Raw genomic sequence first — 23,252 nt, 5'->3', positions numbered from 1 at the left:
TTGATCTCTGCTGGGATGCTCTGTCTACTAACTGGTTCAAGCTAAGAAAAAAGAAAAACATTAAGTCTCCCCAAGCCCCAGCTGTGCTATTAAGTTATGACCTCGATATTTACCTTGTAGTCCTGGCTGGATTTACTCTGGAGTGTAGAAGAAACATTCAGACACACAGATTGGATTCTGCGGAACAGTCCTGGTTTAGACCCGTGCTGAACAACGCCTTCTACCTTTAATGCCAGCTGCTGGTTATTCTGTACAGCAATGGGCTCTGCAGGGTTCCGGGGAGAGGGTGACAGAGCAAGCTGCAACAGAACAGTAAAGTAAGTGCTGTCCACCAAAACCAAGCTCTTCAACAAAGCTGGCCACGCCGATCACTGGTGACTGATGACACACTCTCGACTGTCCCCGGCAGCTAGCTGTTCCCAGGACCTCATTGTGCTGCCACTACCCTGCAGAGGGACCATCCACGTCAAGCTTCCTTTTAATACCTCTGGGCTCTCACTCAGACCTGTTTAGTTTGAGGGAGGCAGGCAAAGGCACTGGCAGCCAGCAGGGGAGATTCCATGCACCATTTCCTCAGGGGAAATGCTATGTGTAAACGTTTATGTCCACTGGGTATCTCTTTGCTTCTAGAAATTTTTTTTATTGTTTAATTCACTTAAGTAATTTAACATAGACTCAATAAAAATATAAACAAACTTAAAAATCAAAGATAACTCACATTGATGGAGTCACTGTGGTATTTAAAAAGAGTGAGTTTCCACAACAAACACAAAAACAAATTGGGAGTGTTAGGGTTGATCCTGCGGCCTCCAGGTTGCTAAGTAACATTTTAAAATTAGTTTTTCTTTAAAAAAAAAAAAAAAAAAAAAAAGTACTGCAAATCCCAGATGCACCTTAACTGCAGAACGCCCAGTGTGACGTCGCTGAGCCTGTGCAGACACAGCCTGCCTTAGCCTGCTCCCTTCTATAATCACCTTTGCTGGTTATTAAGGTCTTTTTGGAACATTAGTTGCAACCGAGAACATTAAATGGACAGAGTTCATTGGACACACTCCCTGACAGACAGAAAACAAGCCGTCTCTCTCAGGAGACACTCTCCTTTCACAATTCTACTTTCTGAATTAAAAATAGCTTTTAATTTTGAGTGGCTTAAGCATTTCAGTGCACTAACTCTCGCTGTAGGTTAGTTCCCCAGGCTTGCCCTTCAGTGGCTACAGGACTTAGAAGGCAGGCCTGGTGCTGCAGTGGTAGCTGGTTCCATCAGAGCTGAGCCTGCTCGGACACAGAGCCCCGGCAGGAGGCTTACTCACTCCTGGAGGTAAGGGGCAGACAGGCTCCCATACCCAAATGCAGGTCTTATTAGAGTAACTTTCAAACCCCATTTCCTTCCTCAAATCATCAGACGAAGGGGCTAAAGTCTTAGGACTACATTCTTACCTATGCTAAAGTAAAGATAATACATCTTAGTGATGTCTCGCTAAATCTTCAGATGAGAGCTAGCTGGGTTTTTTTTATTACATTTGAGGGTGTGTGTGTGTGTGTGTGTGTGTGTGTGTGTGTGTGTGTCACGCGCGCACATGTGAAGGTCAGAGGACAACTTGTGGAATCCTCTTCTACCATACGGGTCTTGGGGATTGAACTTGTGTCAGGTGCGGTTACTCAACAAGCCGTCTCTCCAGCCACATTTCGCTGGTTTTTAAACCTGTATTAACCTTAACTGTTTTTCCTACCTTACCTTGATGCTGGTAGACTGCAGTTTCTGGAAAAAGTATCTCTGAAATGAGAGAGGAACTTTCAGCAAAGCGACGATGGCATTGCAGAGGCACGCTGTGTGCTGTGGGAGAGAGGAGTCAGCTGAGAAAACTGCCAACAAACGCTTCCAAGAGCAACACCACAGCAAGCACAACACCCACAACTACACGCAACACAGCCATCCATGTCGAGAGTCAATCATGGGGCTGCAGAGAAGGCCCAGTAGTGAAAGCACTGATTGCTCTTTCAGAGGACCTGGGTTCAATTCTAAGGCATGTGCTAGCTTACAACAACCTGAAACTCCAGGCCCAGGAGACCTGACACCCTTCCTGCTCCTCAGAATGTGCTACACTGACAACAATTCAGTCAAAACACGCACACGAGAGAGAGAGAGAGAGAGAGAGAGAGAGAGAGAGAGAGAGAGAGAGAGAGAGAGAGAGAGAGAGAGAGAGAGACAGAGAGAGAGAGAGAGACAGAGAGAGAGAGATCTAGCTGCTCTTCCAGAGGACCCTGGTTCAATTCCCAGCTCCCACATAGTGGCTCCCAACCATTTATAAAGGAATCTCGCCCTCTCCTGGCCTGCAAATGAATGCACATGCAATGTACGTAATTAAAGAGTTAATTCACTCACTCATTAAAAACAAAAGAAATGTGCCTGGCAGTGGCAGCACACACCTTTAATCCCAGCACTCCGGAGGCAGACAAATAGATCTGAGTTTGAGCCCAGCCTGGCTACAGAGTGACTGCCAGGACAATCAAGGCTATACAGAGAACCCTGTCTCAAACAGCACCACCCTCCCCCAAAAACTGCAATCACAGATTTCTACTTTATGTTCTCATTTTCTAATTTTTTTAAAAATTAGATTTATTTACTAATTTTATATTCTGTGTTTTCAAGCCTGGCAGCATGATGGAATCACATGGATGCCTCTAAAATATGCTGTCCTTTGTCTAATGGCAGGATTATGCTGTCATTAAACCCACCAGACGTACTGCATTCAACACGTTTAAATATACTGAACACAATACGTAGTTTCTGTCAGCCTGCCCTCCAAGTGCCCTAGACACTCCAATACTTTGGCTATCTGTGCCTGTGTGTCTGAAAGCTCTAATGCTGGATCCACTGAATGAGTGCCCGGCTTCCACTCTTACTCCTGGTATCACGTGGGGGCCAGGCCTGTTCCACACTTAGAGCCAACTCTCTTTGAGGTGGTTGGGAGGGATGACTGGATACTGATATGGTTGGTTTTTAAAAAGCTCCCAGAGTCACTCTAGTTTGAGTTGGAGTTAGGAATTACACAGCTTCAATCTGATTGTTCAAGAAGCATAAGATAAAGAAGTTGGCCTGCACCTTCACGAGGTGGGCCTGATAAAAGCTGCCTGCACCTGGGGAAGTAAGAGCTTCGGTCAGGAGACAGGCTAAGGGCTGCCACGGATGGGCCTGTTTAACTCATCACTGGTGTTTTGGTGGATAAATGCAGTGAAAATGTAAAAGCGAGAGGCTGGCCACCCTAACTGCACAGTCCACTGACAGGGATTATAGAGTGCGTCTGAATTAGAGGTAACAGGCCAGAGGCAAACACGCAGTAGCACAGGTGGAGTTAACAGTTGAGGACAAGCCTAAGCTATAAGGCCTAAGCTTTCACAAACGAGAACAGGTTCCTGTGTCATTATTCAGGTGCTGGTGCGCTGATAAAGGCTGGCTACACTTGTGTGATATTTCTAATTTGTCCTTTACAATGAAGTCTTAATAATAAAACAATAAAATTTTTAAAAACTCAATGATAAAAACTTAGCAAACAAATGCCACTTGCCATGTAGGAAACTGGGGCATACTTCCGGTTAAGCGACTCCACCTCCTCTAGGACGTGGCTGTACACGGACATCATCCTTCTCTCATACTCGCTGTCCGCGTGGGCAGCACCTGTGGACCCATACTCCTGGAAGCTAAGTAGAGACCAGCAGTTAATCCAACCCGAGCAGTTACTCCTTCGATACCTCCGTGCATTTGCTAAACACGGTCCACATCCACACATCACCTTACAAAAATGAAGTTATTTCCAATTTCAGGTAAGGAAACTGAGGCTTGGTAAGGTTAATCTGTCTACACTTATGTAACTATTAAGTGACGAGCTGTAATTAGAACCCAAATCTGACTACAAATGACGTAATTCTTAACTACTCACATGAAGGTGTTTCATTGTCACCATACAGGAAAGACACCTGAGAAGGGGCCAGCAAGTAACATACTGATATGACATCATATAAACATCAGACAGAGAGCAGGCTAGCAAATCACTCAGCATGCCATTAGACTTGGGGATGGCTGACACTGGGCTATCTATGGCTGAAGAAACACTATGAGCAGAGAGCCTGGAAGTGAAACGGAGCACCGGACGGAGCACTGGACAGAGGGAGCACTGGACGGAGCAGGGGTTATGGGGGCAGAGCTAGGAAAGCCTAGATTCCTTCCTGTCCTCTTCTCTGAAAACATGTCTAACAGAGATAAGACAAAACTCTCAACTCCTAAATACATTTGCAAAGGGCTATCTGCAAGTGTGTGCAGTGCATGTAATTTACACACTAACAGGCCTTTAATCCTTTCAGAGCAACTGTTGCTGTTAAGGCACTTCAGCGAGGCACTACGTGTCACCTGCTCACTCTCCCTCCTTGACCTGGGCAGAAGGAGCTGTCATGCACATGCCTACAGCTCATGCACCCCTGCCTCAGTGAGAGCAAATGCACTGAGCGAGCATGGAAGACATTTGTGGTCACATCTGCCTGACTCCAGAGCTCTCTCTGTTCAACACTTTAACTTTCATTAAGAGAAGAAACAAAAATATTACAACAGAAGCAGTAAGTGGAAGAAAATATCTGTGTGGCTGAGACTGACATTCTCACGTGACGTACACGGCAGAGGTCTCAAGCACTGTGCTGACACAAGCGGTAGGTAAACCACAGCTTGCAATCTCAGGCTTCCCTGGCTTCAAACATGAGTGAATGCAGAGTGGAAGGCATCCCAAACACACTGTGCTCGAAGTCTTCTTTAATAGATACAACTATTTTGAATAATTCGTTATTGGGGGAAAGGAAAATGATTAACTCAATCTCTCATCAAAGCTTAGTCACAGAGAAGAAACCGTTCACACTCAAACAACTCCTTCTCAGTTATCTAGGTGAATGCTGTAAATGCAGAGGGGAGAGGGTCCCCCCAGCTTCCTGTCCTAGCCCTGAGACCATAGACAACCAGGAGAGCACTCTGGCTCTCCTCTCTCCTTTTTCTAAAACACCGGCACAATCATCAGGTAACAACGCACTTACAAAGCAAACGTCATTCAACTCACCTTGCTGATTCAGGATCCAAAACCAGGGCTTCTATAGCGTGGGCTATCAGTAAGCAGCTCTGCTGCTGGCTAGAGCAGTGTTAAGTCACACACGAGAACATAAAGACCACACATACTTCTGCCACAGAGCATCCATTAAGTTTCAATAAATCAATCAATGAAAACTCCAAGAACTAACTCATAAGCCTGACAACGTCAGAACAGTTTGTTTTCTTCTTTCCAATGAGACTGGAAATTGCTAATAAAAAATATGGATGGCTTCAGGGAACAGATGTAGCGGTGACTACAGCAAAGGAGAGGGAACCAAGGTCATCAGTCCCAAGTGTGCTGTGCTGTGGCTGTTACGGGAGCCTTGCTGAGTTAGTTACCTGTTGGCTTCGATCTCCTGACTCACGTGTCAGTTCCTTGGGGGATAACAGGTGTGTATCACTGCCCTGTGCACAACTCGGGGCTGTGGCAGCTCTTCTCTGAGGTAGACAAGACCACCAGGAAGCCATCCCTTTTTAAAAGATTGGCTTTAAGAGTAAAGTTAGCCGACCTTTGACCCCCAGCCCTCAGGAGACAGATGCAGACAGATCTCTGAGTTTGAGGTCAGACTGATCTACAAAGAGAAACCTTTAAAAACTTAAAAAACCAAACCAAAACAAAAGCTTAAGAATAATTTTGCTCCTACTAAATTTCAAAGGAAGAAACCACTACTTAATATCTATATTTTCAGTTGAGCAAATTTACTCTCCATTTCAGAGACTACTTCCCAAGAACAAGGAGCCCCAGGAAATACAGGATACAGTTCTACGTTCCTCAGAGTTGCCGAGTCCGCATCGAAGGACGCCTGATAGAGATCCCGGTACCGGGAGGCAAGGCTTCGGAACTCTTCCATGGACTGCTTCATCTACAAAGAAGGAAAAACAAAATCAACAAAGACGGCTAATAAAGTTATAAATGTTCACAGGGTGTAATAATTTACTTATGGTATCTAGAGACAAGACACTTGCATTTTCGTTTCTTCGAGCTTCACTAGGATAACTAATACTTTTATAGACATTCCCAACTCTTTAATGTCATTCCATTCCTTCTGTATAATACACAGCACTGGGGCTTTTAAACAACACATCGGCATCCTATTTGGCCAAACTTGTGAGTAAGGATTTGACACATAACATTGATTTTAATTTGTACAACCTTTCATCTTCAAATATCTCTGAAGTAAAAATGACATGTGTAGTGGAGAGAAATGAAAACATGCCTGATTGGAGATCCGGCCACACCTCTGAAGATCATTCCCTAAGGTCATGGCAATTGTCGTGGCGATCGCAGGGGGAGGGCTTGTCTTCAGGCTGTTACAAGTACAAATAAGTTGCGAGAAGGCTTGGAGAAGATCGATCCTGAGTTTCACAAACTCACACTGAAAGCTTAAAGGATTCAGTGGTGTGCTGGCAGCCTGGAATAAAGAAAGGAGCTTCACGAAAAGTCACCTGCCGCCTTAGATTCAACCATGCCTAACTACAAATCCTCAGGGGAAAATGCACTTGAAAGGTGCATGAGCAGACTGTCTCCTATCTCTTCCCCATAATACACAGGAGGATGCTTTAGCACAACACAGCACACAATCATTTACACAGCATTAAAGCTACTAGGATTGTTAAGCACCTGGAGATAATCTGAAGCAGAGAGGAGAGGAGAGGAGAGGAGAGGAGGGAAGGGGAGGAGAGGAGAGGAGAGGAGAGGAGAGGAGAGGAGAGGAGAAGAGGGGAGGGGAGGGGAGGGGAGAGGGGGGAGCGATTAGTGTGCAGCTTCAGGGTGTGAGAGGGATGGACGGGTGGGGAGACGAGGGCTATGTCTTTATGAATGTATGTTCCAAATCCTTGTCAACCAATCCTAGCAGGACTTCAGTGTACCACAGTTGTCGGCATAGCGAGCCTATGACATCTACGTTGCTTTCGGAATGGCCCAGGCTTAGTAATATTTAAAATACATCATACACATGCAAATAGGCCTAGCCCGATATATGTGTGTCACAATGCTTTAAAAATGGTTAGTGCTGAGCACAGAACCTCTTCCTTTTTAGGGAGAAATGTCTTTTGACTAACACAGGAAGGGCTGGGATAAGTTCTTATTGAGGATGAGGTCCACTTCTGCAAAGTGGTGAAAAGTTCAGAGGATAAGGAATGTTTCCTTGCAGTCCTTTCTTACAAACTGAGAACTGTCGGTGACTGTTACTTGGAAACCCCACACTGCTAGAACCACAGTCACGCATTGGAATTCAACAACTTCTTACTTATTAAGCAGTGGCTTTCAACCTGTGGGTCATGACCACTCTGGGTTTTTCACAGGGGTCACCCAAGACCAAAGGAAAATAGATATTTACATTACAATTAATAGCAGAAGTAAAATTACAGTTACGAAGTGGCAGTGAATGTAATTTAAGGCTGGGGGTCACTACGGTACAGGGACTGTAGTGAAGGGTTGCACACTCAGGAAGTTATAAGTAAAATACTCACTGGGGATGCCATGACAGTGCATCTGCCTACCCGCACTTGGCTCCAGGTTCAGTCCTTACAAACACCCTGCAAAACCCTCTGCTTGCTGAGCACCGGACAGGAGAGAAGAGAGTGACACCTGTGCTGACGGTGGCACCGCACCAAGCCAAGGTCTTACCAATTAAGAATGTGGAAGAAGGAGGCCTCTCTCCAGAGCACTTACCCCTCTGCCTCGAGTCAGCAGTTTTCTGCACACGTGGTATACAAAATAGTTTTCATCAACTACGAATACTAACAAGAGTTTTGATTCTGTGTATATGTATTTTCTGATATTACCACCAGGTTTCACAAGTTGTCAAAAGAGGAGAGCCCAAGGCAGAGGAGAGCATCCTATGACAGTCGCCACCCTGACTGGGGAGAGGACTCACTGTTAAGGAGGCGATCCCTTTGTGGTAGAATTTCAAAGACTCAGCAATGCAGGAAAGTGCTGAGCTGAAGCTACCCTCCTGCAGCCCAGTCAGACACTGCTCTGCGTGTGAGAACTCCTTCAGACTGTTCAGCCAGAAGTAGAAGTGCTCTGATGCGACCTGTGTCAGCAAACTCTGGTAAAGCTCTCGGGCCATGTCATGGTTGCCCTAACAAAGAAAGAGGCCAGGGTTAGGCTCTACAGTCAGCAAGTAGAAGACAAACCCAGAATATGCCCAAAAATCACGTCTCATATGACATAACTCAAGACAGTCTAAATATTTGTTCAGGAAAAATATGCAAGCGGATTTTTATAACACAACACCTCAAGTTCTTTACTAACACAGCTCCAACTGTAACTCAAGCCTAGGACTGAGTCTAAAGTACAGCAAGTGCAAGTGCCCTGTATCGTCCTGCAGGCGCCATTGAGGAGCTGAGAGTTAACTGGTGGAGGGTGAACAGCACTCAGTACCTTAGAGGCAGCGAGAGGCTCACGATCCTCGACATGTCAACAGTGCAGGCTCTCTCCTCCATGGGAGCTGACACAGAACAGCACCCGCTCCAACCACACACTCTGGTCTCTGGACTAAGCCCCAGGTTTCTATGCTAACTACACTTTGTATTTCTTAAAGAAATTCAATGATTGGGTTGGGGAAAAAAAATGAAAAAAAAAGTGTGCTGATAATGTGTGCTGACAGAAATAGCAGGTGGGAAGATGCCCGGGTCCCACAACCCACAGCAAAGTACAAGTGGGGCTAGCAATGTCCAGACAAGTGTGCACCGTCACCTACTTATCACACTGACCATGGCTTATGTGAAAAGTTAAGTTAGGACGGTCCCTGTGCCATCCTCAGAGACTGTAAGTAACAAGCAACTCTGAGAATGGGCCCAGGGCTCTGTCTGAATGCTTGGTTCTCAGGGAGTGGGGCTGTTTGAAGAGACTACAGGGACTAGGAGGTGTGGCTCTGCTGCAGTAATGTGTCACTGCGGTTGGGCTATGAGGCTTCAAACATCATGCTAGGCTCAGTGTCTCTCTGCCTGATGCCTGTGGGTCAGGATACACAACTCTCAGCTACTTCCCTAGGACCTTCTTGTCTATAGCCAAACTCCCACCATGATGGTAATGGACTAACCCTCTGAAACTGTACGCCAGCCCCAATTAATGCTTTTCTTTTACAAGAGTTGCCTTGGCCCTGGTGTCTCTTCACAGCAACAGAACACTGACAAAGACAGCTTCCATATGTAGTTTGAGTTCTGACTACAATAACAACTGCATCATTTAAGGTGCACGGGCTAACATCCCACCAAGCACCTTCACTCAAAAGGGAAGCCCATACCATTCTGGAAGCCTGCCTGGCCATCCGATATACGATCCACCCACTGGAGACGCTTTCAAGTTGCTGCTTGATTACTGCCTTCACTTCCGCAGACAATGCTTTCTGGCTGGCTACGAAAATCACAGTAGCCAAACTTACCTAGTGGACAACAAGTAAAAAAGACATGTAATTTTATTCATAGACAAAGATACAAATTAAAGATCACTAAAACAGAAGAGAATGTAGGGTCACTGAGATGGCTCCTCAGGAAAACACGGCTGCTGCCAAGCCCGATGACCTTGGTTCAGTACCTCAGCCCTACATGGTGGAAGGAAAGTTGTCCTCGGCCCTCCTCGAGCACTTGTACACACTGACAAAAAATAACTAAATAAGCACAATAAAAAGGAACAAAATGGACTTTCTGTGATTCATGTTTAAGCCATTAAGTAATTAAGTATTCCTTTACTCAGAGCACTGCTTATAAAGCAAGTAACTAGAAAAAATGCTCACAATTGAGAGATGAATTATGATAGAGTTGCAGTGAAATAAATCAGAGATCAATATCAATCACTAGCAAGAAAGGCAAACCAAGAAAGCTGGCTTGGCCTTTCCACAGCTAAAATATGCAGAGCAACGCATGCATTAGTTGGGGAACTGAGGTTATCCGAGTACAGCAGACGGAGAAAAGGTGGCTGTTTCCCGAGAGGAGGAGGAAAAGGAGGAGTTAACGCAGGGAGTGTGACGTTAACCTTTGCTGTCAACTTGACTGGATTTAAAGTGACCACCGGTGCTGGATAGTTGTGTCAACCTGACAGAGGCTAGAGTCATGTGAGAGGAGGGACCCTCAACTGAGAACATGCCTCAGTAAGATGAGGCAGGCACGCCTGAGGGGCATTTTCTTAACTAGTGATTGGTGGGGAGGCCTCAGCCCAGTGTGGTGCTGTCATGCCTGGGCCCTGGTCCTGGGCTCTGTAAGAAAGCGGGCTGAGCAAGCCAGGGCAGCAAGCCAGTCAGCACCCTCCACGGCCTCTGCACCAGCTCCTGCCTCCAGGTTCCTGTCTCGCTTGAGTCCCCACCCTGACTCCCTTCAGTGATGGACATCGATGTGGAAGTGCCAGATCAACCCTTCCCTCCCCCTTGTCTTCTGTCATGGCGCTCCATCCCGGCACCAGATCCCATATCAGGACATCACGGGCTCACAGCTCAGTGTGTCTGTAACGTCTTTCCAGATTTTCACAGAGGTGGGATGAGTCACCCTCCCATGATGGCACATCCATGGCTGAAACCCTGGACCGATGACAAAGACAAGTGGGGTGCTCATCGCTCTCTGCTTCCTGGGTCCCGTGACATGACCACCCTGGAAGGCTCCTATCACCACGCTCTCCCCACCATGCGGCCAGTGCCTGGCAGACGGTGAGCTCAATTCCTCTCCTCCCTTAAGCTGCTGTCTATCTGTCACACAAAGACAGTCAGTAGGCAGGGTGGAGACAGGGTAGATTTCACTCGACAGCTAACACTGTCAAAGCCAAATAAAGACCACAGTCTGAGTCTCATTTATCTGTGAGCAGGTCGGGGCGAGCTCAAGCTGGTTCTACCACACTGGCTGCTGTGACTTCTCTTGGACTCTCTGTCTGTCTCTTCCAACTCCAATGTGTTAGTTTTCGTTTTACCTTCTATTATATTATTATCCCTTAGAAGCCCGTTCATTTTCTAGTGAGAGACAGAAGGGGGGTAGGTCCAGATTTTGTGGTGGTGGTGGGGATGGGTGAAGAATTGGGAAGAACAGAGGGGAAAACGAACAGAATCTATTATGTGAGAAAAAAAATCTATTTTCAATAAAATGAAAACCCCAAACTTGAAAAGCACTTCTTAGTGTCATTGATTCCTGCTGTGGTCACTCTGTGGGTGTGACTGCCAGCCAGTTCTCAGGGTGCCGGTCTGTGAGGAAGTCACTTTCTTCTGTTCTCCACACACCCACTTACTGCTTTCATCACTCTACAAGTTCAGCCTTCAACTCTAACACTCCAGCCCTCTAACTTCTAAAGCACTAGGATTATGGGTGTGCTCTACCATGTCCAGCTAAGAAAGTTATTTTAAACCTGAACTTGACTTGGCTTCTCAACCAAACAGGTTCTGTCTCTATTTGAAATGCTTGCAAACAATGTGTTTCAGATACTGGAAATTTTAGCACAGACTTTGCTCACTAAATGCTGCTTACAAATTTTTGGGCTTCTGGGCAGCTCAGGTGGTTAAATTATGAACTGGGGAGGGTTAACGTGTAGAAAAAGCTCCTAGTAGCCAGGTACAAAGACTCACAACTGTAATCCCAACCAACACTTGTGAGTTCAAGGCCTACCTGCACTACACAGACTCTGTCTCAAAAGAAAACAACAAAAGTTACTGGTACTGTCTTATTTTTAAGTATTTTTTGAGGTACTGTGATGAAAATTAGGGTCTTCTACATGCTGGACAAACACTGTGAACTGCACTATAATATCCCCAGTCCTGTGGGATTATGTTAACCTGTTTGCTTTTTGCCTATAGTCTAACAGTAGAGCTGACATTCTTAAGTATCTGTCAACAAACCAGTTCCCCTTCCTCACCAGAAGCTCCTGTTGCTTGTCTGTGGCTGATCGTCCAATCACCTTGTAGAGCTCCACGAGGTCACCAAGCATTCCATCACCCAGTACTGGGAGCTGCATTGCAATGGCTGCCAGGCAGTGGCACATGAGGATCCGGGCAGCATCCTGCGAGCTGTGCAGCTGAGTTAGCAGAGTGTCAACCACTGACCGGCTCAAATGCGGGCGGCCCTTGGCCAGCTTCACCATACAGCTGAGAGCACTCTGCACAGAGAGAACAGCCTGGTTATGCTATCAGTAGAGGACTGCCGGGCCTGTGAGGCTAGCTTCAGTCCCTAGTGCTGCAAAGGGGTAGGAGGGAGAGTGCACTGCTACACTTTGAAGTCCCGTGTGAAATTCAAGGAAGAACACCTCGTACAAGTTATGGAGACGCAAGGGCACACGTTCTCTGTAGACTCACCAGTTTCCTCCATAAGAAACACAACATTGTGAATCCCACACCAAGAGTGGGAGGCAAAGCCATAGCATTTCCCAGGACCTTCTTCCGCAGAGCACTCGTAAACTACTGAGTGCAGGAGAACTGGGATGGCGATGGACTCCAGAATGTTTGTAAGATCACTGCTCTGCACGGCACATGCATGTTCAGCTTACTGAGGACTTGGCTTCAGATGCCTTGATGACTTTGTGAGCATCAGTGTGGAGACACGCTTCTAATTTTCTCTATTTATTGCTCAGCTGAAATCCAAGGCCTGACAGCTGCAGAGTTTCTCCGTTAGGCCTAGCTTATGACCTGTGTGTTATCCTAGCCAACGAAACTAAAACATGGAAGCTTCTCACTTTCCACAGCTGATTTTTTATGTTTCTAAAATTCTCCCTTCCAGTCTTCTACCACAAATGTCCCACTAGTTCTAATCTCTAGAAAAGATGGGCCCGTCTGTCTTTCCTTCAGACTACAGCCATGCCAGCTATCAGTGCAATGAGGGCACACGTGACAGACAAAGTCAACCGTTCGCCACATGAGCTAGGTGGCTTTCCATTAAGTACTACACAACAGCTATCTAAAACAAAGGCAGGGCTCTCTACTATCCTAACAGTCTAAGGTCTCCTCGCGCCCTAGAGAATCAAGTCCACAGTCTTTAGCACATCTGAAGGCCTCCACACTTTCCCTCTCATCAGTCACTCGGATGCAATCCTTTCAACGTGAATGGCACATTTTAACTGCAGAGCTACTCCCCAGCCTCTGAAGGTGAAAATTCCTAACCATAATTTTCCCTTCCTTTATAAACTAAAACCTCTACACTTGGGGAATCAATAAATATTTAGACATTAATGCCTAGTAATTTTCAAGTTTTTATTTCATGGTCATATCCGGATTATCTCAGAATAAAACTTGTAAGAGTGCTGGATTCCTGCCTGTTCATATTGCAATGAACACCATGGGAGTCGACAGCAACTTAAACAAAGGAAGCTCATCAAACGCACCAACCTCAGGCGTCTATTGTCTTCCTCTGAGGATATTACCAGCCAAAGGCCACTTTTCAAGCTGGGCATTACAGGATATGTTTGTGATCCCAGCACTCTGGAGGGCAGAGGTACAAGAACTGTTTCTAATCCAAGGTAATCCTGGGCTACATAGTGAGTTCCAGGCCAGCCTGAGGTACATAGTTACAATTTTTAAAGTGAAGGGAAAGGGTAAATGTTTAAGCTAGAGGATAAAAAACTCTTGCTTGCGGGCTAAGTCTGGCCCCATCCGCACTAGAACAGTGATATCCTCCTCACCATATTTCCTGCATGGCTGCTTTTGCCTTTATAATGGTAAATCTGAGGAGCTACGGCAGAGTAGATGGCCTGCACCCTAGGATCTCCACAGTTTTGGCTATGGACAGAGGCAGTGAGTTAAATACGTCATCTTCACCTTCACAGTGGACTGAGCACCTGGACTGTCATCTTGACTACAAAGCACCAGAAGGGATTCCAGGCCAAAGACAGCATCTTGCTCCAGAGACAAGAGATCTGGAAGAAACATTAGGTTGGGTGGTCGGGAGAGAGACAAGCACAGGAAGGCACAGACAGAAAGGCACATCATGTCTAATACAGGAATCAAACATGTAAACCTAAGTTTCCTGGAAAGGGGAGAGGATGTCCAAAACATGAACACCCTGCACGAAAAATTTTAAAAATAACCTTATAGAAGCACATGCAAATTGTTTCTAAAATATAAAGACTCTCTTCAAATACCTTAACTCTACCACATTACTGAAAGTATAAAATATTAAATCAACAAGTAAGATCATGAAGCTATAAAGAGAAGCTGAACTATCACTACCAGCACAGCTAAGAGAACTGTGTCCCATCAGACATAAACCATGCAGGGGCCTTTCAGTTGCTCTAACACCTTCAGATTCTCATGGAAGTCGGCCTCTTTTGCAAAGACTGGCCCTAAGAAGAAAGCTCTGGGTATGTCCTGCAGCTGAAGCACCGTACTGCCAAACACTCATGGTCCCTGAGGCTGTCAATGTCACAGGTAACTTAGGTCACTGAGACCACGCAGCAGTTTCTTACACCACATGCAAGATATGTTTTTTTATTCAAATAGTCAAATCAATCAAATGTCTAATTTGAGAACGTTTCTCAAATTACTGTAGGGCCTTGGCAAACTGTGAAGAAATACTGTGACAAGAACCACACAGTGCTGTGGGTAGGGCTGCTGAGCTTGGGGCCCCCATAAAAGTCAACATGATCACTGAGGCAGATACAGTCCAAAATGCACTTCCCATTCTTGAATGGAGGCATGAAACATTTCCAGTTTTATACTTAAAAGATGTCAGGAAGATAATAAAACATGCCCTCCTTGTTTGTTAAGTCAGATCAGTGTTGCATATACCTAGAGATGGGCTCTATGATAATTCCACTTGTTCCCGCCAGCTCCACTGCCACTAAGTGAAGGCACGAGCTATTTATTGCCTGGATGACCTGGGTAAGTTTCCAGTTGTTGAACAGCTGACTCTTACGTAGGCTGTCCCTGTCCCCAGCACCACACACACACCACAGCGAACAGAAGGAAGAAAACGGTCAATGCCCTACAAGACATGGCAACTCCACAATCACAGTCTCGGTCTCCACACAAAGCCCTAAGACACATGCATCAGGACACTGCACCAGTGCACATCATCTAACGACTGAATGACCCAATGCCCAGAGCTCTGTCCACGCTGCAGAGCAGCACACAAGCCTGTCCCCAGTGCACTTACCTTTTTCTTGACAAGACACAGTTATATTAGTCAGCACTCTCACTCCATGTGCTGCGATGGCCCGGTTGCTATGGTAACAGCATTCTTGGGCTAATTTGACTAAATCAGAAGATCTGGGGGACGAGTCTACATTTCCTAAACAAGCAGAGAAAAGTAACTCAGATTACAATTCATTCATAAGGTTCAAGAAAACAATTCAGTTTTCTCAGTTTTATGATCAAATTCCTAATAAATTAACAATATTTTCTACCTTGACTCCATTAATTCTTTATTCTTCCTTGGTTGGGATAAAATAAGAGTGTGCTACCCATTTTTCAATGACTATTTTAAAATCAATATAAGACTTTCCCCATAAAAACATTATGAAAATTGACTGAGAAACAGTAGAGAAGCCAAAATAACTACAGGCTGCACTCAGGAGCTGATGGATTTCCAGCCAGATGGTGACGCCAGTGTCACCTCCTGTCAGATAAGGAACACTTTGCTTGCTTCTTCCTGCCCCACACTGCTGAAGTTATACCTCAGAAGGGTCACGTAGGAATCCGTGACCACACTGCTCTTCAGTAGACCCACTCTATTTTTATAGAAGAAACAGAACAAAGGCATTCGGGAGCCCACCATCGCAGTCATAGACTCGTTAACACAACACAACACTCTTCTGTGCTCTTAAAAATCAGATTCCCAAGTCTGTGACAAGTCCCATGCTGTGTGTTGAACAGCTGACTCTTATGTAGGCTGTGGATACTGTAGTTTGCAGGAGATAAGCTCTTGGTGGTAAATGTGTGAGCCCCATGAAGAATCAAATCTCAGCCTTTTTTATCCTTCTTATGGCTCTGACCTGCCTCTCGTACCAGAGGACCTTAATTCTTGAGGTCAACACGGTTGAAAATTACATCAGGCATGAGCCAAGACAGTTTCCGCCAGTGTAAGCTATACAACTATCTACTGATTCCTGGTGAGATGTAACAATACCAGTTAGGTAAATTCTTATGTTCTAAGATAGACAAAATGGAACAAAGCTGAAACAACATAGCCAGTTTTTTTCAGAATTGTGGAAAATGAACTCCTAGGGGGTAGCCATTCTCTTTCTTCTTTATGTGATGTTTTATAACTTGATATTTTTCCCCTATTAAAATTTTTTTTAAAGATTTATTCATTTATTATATATAAGTACACTGTAGCTGTCTTCAGACACACCAGAAGAGGGCATCGGATCTCTTTACAGATGGTTGTGAGCCACAATGTGGTTGCTGGGAATTGAACTCAGGACCTCTGGAAGAGTAGTAGGGTGCTCTTAACTGCTGAGCCATCTCTCCAGCCCCCCTATTAAGATTTACTACTAGAAAATTTATTGGGGAGGGAGCAGGAAAGCCCAAAGGAAACAGAAATTTCTCTAAATCTCACAAACCAGCAAAAATGTATTGCTTTTTGAATTATTCTTTGTGTAACTTTATTTCCATTTACGCACATTAATGTAATCTGAAATTTTATACAGCATCAGTATAATGGCTGATGTCATGCTTTTAAAGATAAAAATGGAAAATTTTTATTTTATTAATGTTATTGTTATCATTATTGTTGTTGTTATTATTGTTGTTGTTATTGTTGTTGTTATTATTATTATTATTATTATTATTATTATTATTATTATTACTACTACTACAGTCTCTTTTACCCCGGCTGTCCTAGAACTCACAGAGATCTTTGGCCTCTCAAGTGCAGGGGTTAAAGGCATGTATCATCACACCTGGTGACTTTTAAAACTTTAACTATAATTCATGTGAAAGCATCCTAAGACAAAGTCACGTATCTTCAGAGGCAAGAGTGCTAACTAACAGGTAAAAGACTGGAAGTAGGGGTTGGGGATTTAGCTCAGCGGTGCAGAGCACTTGCCTAGCAAAAGGCCCTGGGTTCGGTCCCCAGCTCCGGAAAAAAAAAAAAAAAAAAAAAAAAAGACTGGAAGTAACTGATTTATAAAGAATAATGTATTGGAAACACACTGGACGGATGATACACTGTTCAGACAGAAAGCTAGGACAGTCTCTCCCATCCCAGGGGATATTTTTGTTTGGTTGGTTTTTTGCTTCCTTTTATCAAGGGTTACTTATCTTTCCACACCTACCTGGGCTTAGCCCTATGACTTATTTTGGCAGTAAGAAAATAAATGAAACAATGGCTTTTATCTGCCAGTACCAAACATCCTGAGAACCAAGACAGATCCTGAGAGTTAAACAAAGGAGGGAGAGACCTCAAGCAGTTCAGCTAAAGCCTTCACCCTCTAGACCAGTGTTCTCACCTTCCTGACACTGTGACCTTTAATATGCTCCTTGCTGTGGTAACCCCTGACCACACTGTTATTTTATTGCTACTTCATAACTTACTGCTGTGAATTGTGATGTAAGTATCTCCTATCTGACCCATAAGTAGGTTGTAGTCCACAGGTTGAGAACCACTGTTCTAGACTATGAAAGGGGAGACCTTTGACTTGACAGTTCTGGCCAAGGCTCCAGAGAACTGCAGCCATGGGCGACCTCTGGAGACACCAGAACTATCATCAGAATGCAGTTCAAACTGAATGATGGACAAGAGCGAAGAAAAAGTCAGTTTTGTTTTGTTTCTTTCTTTTTCTCGGAGCTGGGGACCGAACCCAGGGCCTTGTGCTTGCTAGGCAAGCACTCTACCACTGAGCTAAATCACCAACCCAGAAAAAGTCAGTTTTAAGACTCAAAATGTTGCACACTTCGTTATACAAATAGGTAACATATAGTGAGTAGCTCACAGGATTAGAAAGACTGCAACACTAAGTAAGGTTAAAACACAGAAGGAAAAGCCAAAGAACAGCTAAGAGCACAGCCCCCAAACCCATCTACTAAAGACACTGTGGCCTCATTACTGGTTCTAGGTCACAGTGCATACAGATGCTACAGGGACTAGCTGTGACACACACACAGCCTCCGTGGCAGTGCCTTGCAGAGACTGAATGTCTCAGTCACTGTCTTGTCGACACAATGCGTTATATCCCACAATGCATTCTACCCCACACTTCTACTGACACAATGCATTCTACCCCACAATGCATTCTACCCCACAATGCATTCTACCCCACACTTCTATTTATTTGTGGCTCCCAATTCAGTCAGTCATGGCAACCATCAGTCCAGACCACATATGGACATTCACACAAGGGAGATGTAGAAGATCAAGAGGGCGATGTGTCCTAGTTCCTATCACGACACGTGGCAGGGAATCTACCCAACAACCTCATGCCATGTGGTCATGAGCAGAACTGCTGCAGTCAATATTTAAAAATGGTAACCTTTACCCCCTGCTAGCACGGCACCCATAGGAAAATGGCACTGCGGGTATCTTTACCTCAGTGGCTCCACACTACCCCCAAGTACTCTCAGACCTAGGTGTTCCGCGAGCCATTTCAGCTTGCTGCCACACTGGTTCCTAGAGTTAGTTCTCGGACCGGTGGGCCACATGGAACTAACCATAATTTATTTCTGGATAGTATCTCTCCTGGTGGCTCTCTGCTAATCGAGAACTCTCTAGTTCTAGCTACCCAGTAAAGCCAGGACTCTACAAGTCCAGCAGTGGCTGGCCTATCATGGCTCCCTACCACAGACTCTGCCCACACCCCTGCAACTGCCCCCTGGTAGTTAAAGTATAAACTCCCAGCAAGCCATTAAAATCATGATTCAATAAGTTGTAATTTATCAATCAGATTTATACGTTAAATTCTCAATGCACAATACATCCACACAATAAACTCACAACCAATTGATAAATATATAAACCACCCACCTAGATAAGATAAATTTAACTACAGAAATCCACCCCTTAAGAAACACACATAACTATCTAGGGCCGTTCAAGACCACCCAGATCAGTCTGTGTCGTCCTTCTCTGTCTCCATCTTGATTCTCTCACTTTCTCTTCTCTCGCTTTACAAAAACTTTGTCCCTGCCTGACTTTTTTACTGTCCAATCATGGCCTTGGCCTCACTTGTGCCAGTCCTCACCTGCATATAAACACCAACCTACACCTCACCCTTTCTGTTTAATTAAAAAGTTTTTCTCAAATGTAAGCTGAGCACAAGTATTATCAATTGTAATTTACAAAGTATAAAATACACCTAACACCCAGTCCAACATCTTATCAGTTAAACAGAACATTCAGTTATCTATTCCATCCTAAGAAAGGCTTAAAATCTATGTTATGTCCTGGCTAGCTTGTATATCCTCTGATAACTATCTAATTAAATATGTCTTCTCAAAGTTAAACAGCCTGGGTAGGCTATGAGACTATAACTAGTTTCAACCACATTAGAAATCTGAGAAGGACCCACTATCATCTGAAAATATATCAAGCCTAACATGGCTTTTCAAATGGAGACAGGTTGAAGAGACAATTGTCTACTTGTACAATCCCCTGTTAGCAACACGTGAGAGCAAGTCTTCAGCCTTCTGGCCTGGGATCATCTGACAGACTTTTGAAACGCAGAATTATGAAGGCTGATCATTCTGGCTCAGCAGAGATTATCAGTCAACTATTCTGCAGTGTGTCCTTTTCTGGACAGTAGATGAAATAGGCAATTACTGCCAAGTGGCTACCTAGCCACAATGTACCTTACCTACACAGAACAAATGAGTTATTTAACTCAAATTAACTGATAGGAAAAGGAAATAATAGAAATGAAACAAAATTTTCATTAAAAGAACAAAAAAAGTTTGCCTTAGTTCTACGGGATAAAGAAGCTCGTCCCCAGGAGTTACAAGGGCATTTCTGTCAGAGGCACACGACACCCTTCTATCATCGCAGGTACCAATTAAGCAGCAATCCTCAAATGAATCAGCAGCATATGACAGGATATCAAAGTGAAACCTGCCCAGCTTAAAGGTTCACAAAGGAAAGACAACCTGAGACAGAACACAGACAAAGGAATCTCACCTTTTCTTTGCCTTACCTGGAGCCACACTGAAGTAATGTTTAATGGCGATGGTCCCTGACAGTGTGGAGAGGACAGACAACATCCCTAGCTTCAAGCTGTCATAAGGAGTATGCAGTGCACACTCACAGAGTGCCTGAAATGCAGAGAGATATAAATAGAATATATCAAAACATATACACTTCTATACTATGCAATTTATCTATGTTTATTAGCTTTAAAAGAAAAACCCAAAACTTTAAGCTATTTTTTTTTCCAGGAGAAAAACCAAAACAGGTCACATTGTCGGAGTCCTTAAAAGAGCCTCTAAAGACATAACCAGATGTAATTAATGTGGTATCCTAGAACAGAAAAAAGGGGCATGGGTAAAAACCAAAGCAACACAGAGAAAACACAGTGTGGCAGCAAGGACTTTCTTACTGCATTTTCCCAGTGTTGAAGCTCAAACTCAGAGACCAGCGTTATTGTAAGTGTATGAGTTCTGACTCCCACCCCATCCAGGTCCCTCATAACAAATGTGGTGAACTACCAATAAAGGGGAACCAGGTGTGGGTGTTACCTCTTGATAATTCAGTGCATGGAAAACCTGCTGGCTCCTGGCTGTGTGGTCGTTGGGTCACTGAGAACTGCAGTCAAAGGTACTAAACAAGATGGAGGTCTTGTTTTTCACTGCAGTGAACTAGGAGCATGTGCTCAGAGCACAGAACTCTATCTCATTCTGGGTAATGTGCACCTCAATCACAGGACAACTGTCTTGTTGGATTAAACTTACTAATAGAGAAAAACTAAAATAAAAATAAAATTCTGGGAAATCATAAATGTAATCAGATCCCAATAAAACCATTAACCAAACATGGGGAAAGATGTGATTTAGAACAAATATTATATTTTTTAGAATACCCCCGGCTGTTCTAAATCTCACTAGGTAGGTCAGGGTGGCCTTGAACTCACAGAGATCTGCCTGCCTTTGCATCCTGAGTTCTGGGGTTAGAGGCATAGATGAAATAGGCAATTTCACCACACCTGGTACAGATTTTTTTTTTTTTAAATCCAGAAAAGTTCAGGCAAGAAATAGACGAGATGCAAATGCATACCAGACTTTTAAAACATGCTAATGACATTTTTAATTGGATGAATCACTTAATAAACTAAAAAAAAAAAAAAACCAACTGGATAAAATAAAATTAAATCTGTCTCTTTTCTTATGGTTAATAAAAAACACAACTCTAAAAAGTATTAAGACTCGATATAACGTCATCTGACAAAACTGCACAACATAAGATCCATGTAACTAGCTAGGACCCACACACGAGGTTCCTGCTAACAAGCAAACCCCAATAAAAATTGGTATAGACACACTTCATGAGAACCCATTTAAATTCAGAATTAAAATCTCCCATAGTTTTCAGATTAAAGGTTACTGGACCCACCAATCCCTCCTTTAGGAACTCGTGTTCACAAGGTGGTTGTGATAAACTATTATAGGTACTGGACATGATTCTAAGTCCTCACAGCAAGACTGGAACACAAAGGGAACACTGTACGCCAGGAAGAACACGCCGCTGTCTGCTGTCTGCTAGCTCAATGCTCTCCAAGGTGGATGGACCGTGATGTGACCAAAGCTTTAGATGCACATACAAGATTCTCACTTTTACAGAAAGGCAGGCTCACGACTCCTTGCATGTGGATGGAGGTACTGCTCCATTTAGAGTTGTCACTTCTGCACAGGAAACCCAGGGAAGAGAACAAAGAACTGTGTGGTGACTCACTGTCCAGCGTGAACTCTGAGAAATTATTATCCTCATGGATCTATTTTCAATCAAAAGAAAAACCCACTTAAACAACTGCATCCAGAGCAGCACTTGCTGCAAACTGGGCCCAGGACCAGGAAGACGGAGCAGGTGGCTGTTGGTGGGGAGGGAGACAGTCAGGGTGAGCACACAGGGGATCGGGGTCTGTACTCCGGCCAGAGGGATTAAAGGTGTGTCCTGAGGCGGAGCCACACCACAACTAAAACAGCTTTTTCCAGTAAATAACGCAATCTCAGGTTCACAGTGTGATCGTCTTTTCAGCCCCACACAACACAATTAGAGGCAGGAGTCATAGTGGACATTGTCAGCAGTTGGAGAAGGACTGGTTACAGACACATCTGAGGAAGCTCTAGGGTGAAGAAAAGGTCCTGTATTTCAGTTTGTGGCAGTGGTTAGAGAAACCAGTGTGTAAAAAGCCAGAAAGCTTCTATAAATAAATTAGACCACAATAAGTCTGTTAAAACTGCATTCCAAATTAACAACACGGATGACATTATACATCGTAACTTATGGGAAATAAGAAATAGGAAATTAATAGCTTTAAGTGTTTTCATTATTAAGCAAGAAAGAAAATAAAACACTTGAAAAGCACAAAAACAAATCAAAACAAAATGGAAAAAAACCCAAGCTCCAGTAAGTTCAGACTGCAAGGAGCACAGGGCAGGGACCTGGGGGTGCGTACTGAGCACTGAATCCAGCCCAGCACCATCAACACAAACCAGCCAGAAGGAAAGGAGATACTGGCAGACACGCAGAGACCTGCAATGCTAAGATCACAGCAAATGTACTGTGAACTGAAGCATCGTGAGCTTGAAGAGAGACGACTCTCATGTCAAGGACATCCAACTGACTCACAAAGAGGCAGAAAAAGCCACTGTGACAGTCACAGTGATGGGAAGTGTTCTCACCACACTTCCTGGAGAAAGTCTCAGACTCAGTATAGCACACCAGCTGTGCCCTCAGGAAAGAGAAAACTTCTGTGACTGTTTCTCAGGGCTACAGACCAGGAAAAGAGAAAGCACCCAGTTCACTTTATTATGGTGTCGTAGCTCCAACTCTAAAATCTACTGAAATCCAGGAAAAGCAAAGACCCATCGTGTAGCTTTGCAGAAAAAACTCATTTGCTAGACATCACATACTGTTGATCTGTCAACTCCCGGCAACCCTCTGCCTCTGAGTGTACCGTGAGTGTTCCTGCTTCTGCAAACCCCTTCTCTCTCCTTCTCATCCACAGTCACTACTCTTTCCTAAGTAAAATAAACAGAGCTATGGAGATGCCCAATGGTTAAAGACACTCGCCATC

At 44.3% G+C, this 23,252-nt stretch overlaps 1 protein-coding gene across 1 annotated transcript in view; it reads right to left on the bottom strand.

Moving 5' to 3' along the window:
• Positions 1-23,252, bottom strand: part of Ints7 (integrator complex subunit 7) — a 54,045-nt gene that overhangs the window by 2,561 nt on the left and 28,232 nt on the right. Inside the window, exons 8-19 of the mRNA XM_032914808.1 lie at positions 20,157-20,274; positions 15,188-15,322; positions 13,852-13,949; positions 11,961-12,200; positions 9,379-9,516; positions 8,005-8,211; positions 6,343-6,537; positions 5,885-5,988; positions 5,097-5,165; positions 3,567-3,699; positions 1,736-1,834; positions 114-299 (exon numbers count right to left, since the gene is read on the bottom strand). Of these exons, the coding sequence (XP_032770699.1) occupies positions 114-299; positions 1,736-1,834; positions 3,567-3,699; positions 5,097-5,165; positions 5,885-5,988; positions 6,343-6,537; positions 8,005-8,211; positions 9,379-9,516; positions 11,961-12,200; positions 13,852-13,949; positions 15,188-15,322; positions 20,157-20,274 (1,722 nt within the window). The remainder of the gene's footprint in view (positions 1-113; positions 300-1,735; positions 1,835-3,566; positions 3,700-5,096; positions 5,166-5,884; positions 5,989-6,342; positions 6,538-8,004; positions 8,212-9,378; positions 9,517-11,960; positions 12,201-13,851; positions 13,950-15,187; positions 15,323-20,156; positions 20,275-23,252) is intronic.

The sequence above is a fragment of the Rattus rattus genome, chromosome 10 (assembly GCF_011064425.1).
Source record: "Rattus rattus isolate New Zealand chromosome 10, Rrattus_CSIRO_v1, whole genome shotgun sequence".
NCBI classification, from domain to species: domain Eukaryota; kingdom Metazoa; phylum Chordata; class Mammalia; order Rodentia; family Muridae; genus Rattus; species Rattus rattus.
This window is presented reverse-complemented; position numbering and strand designations above follow the sequence as displayed.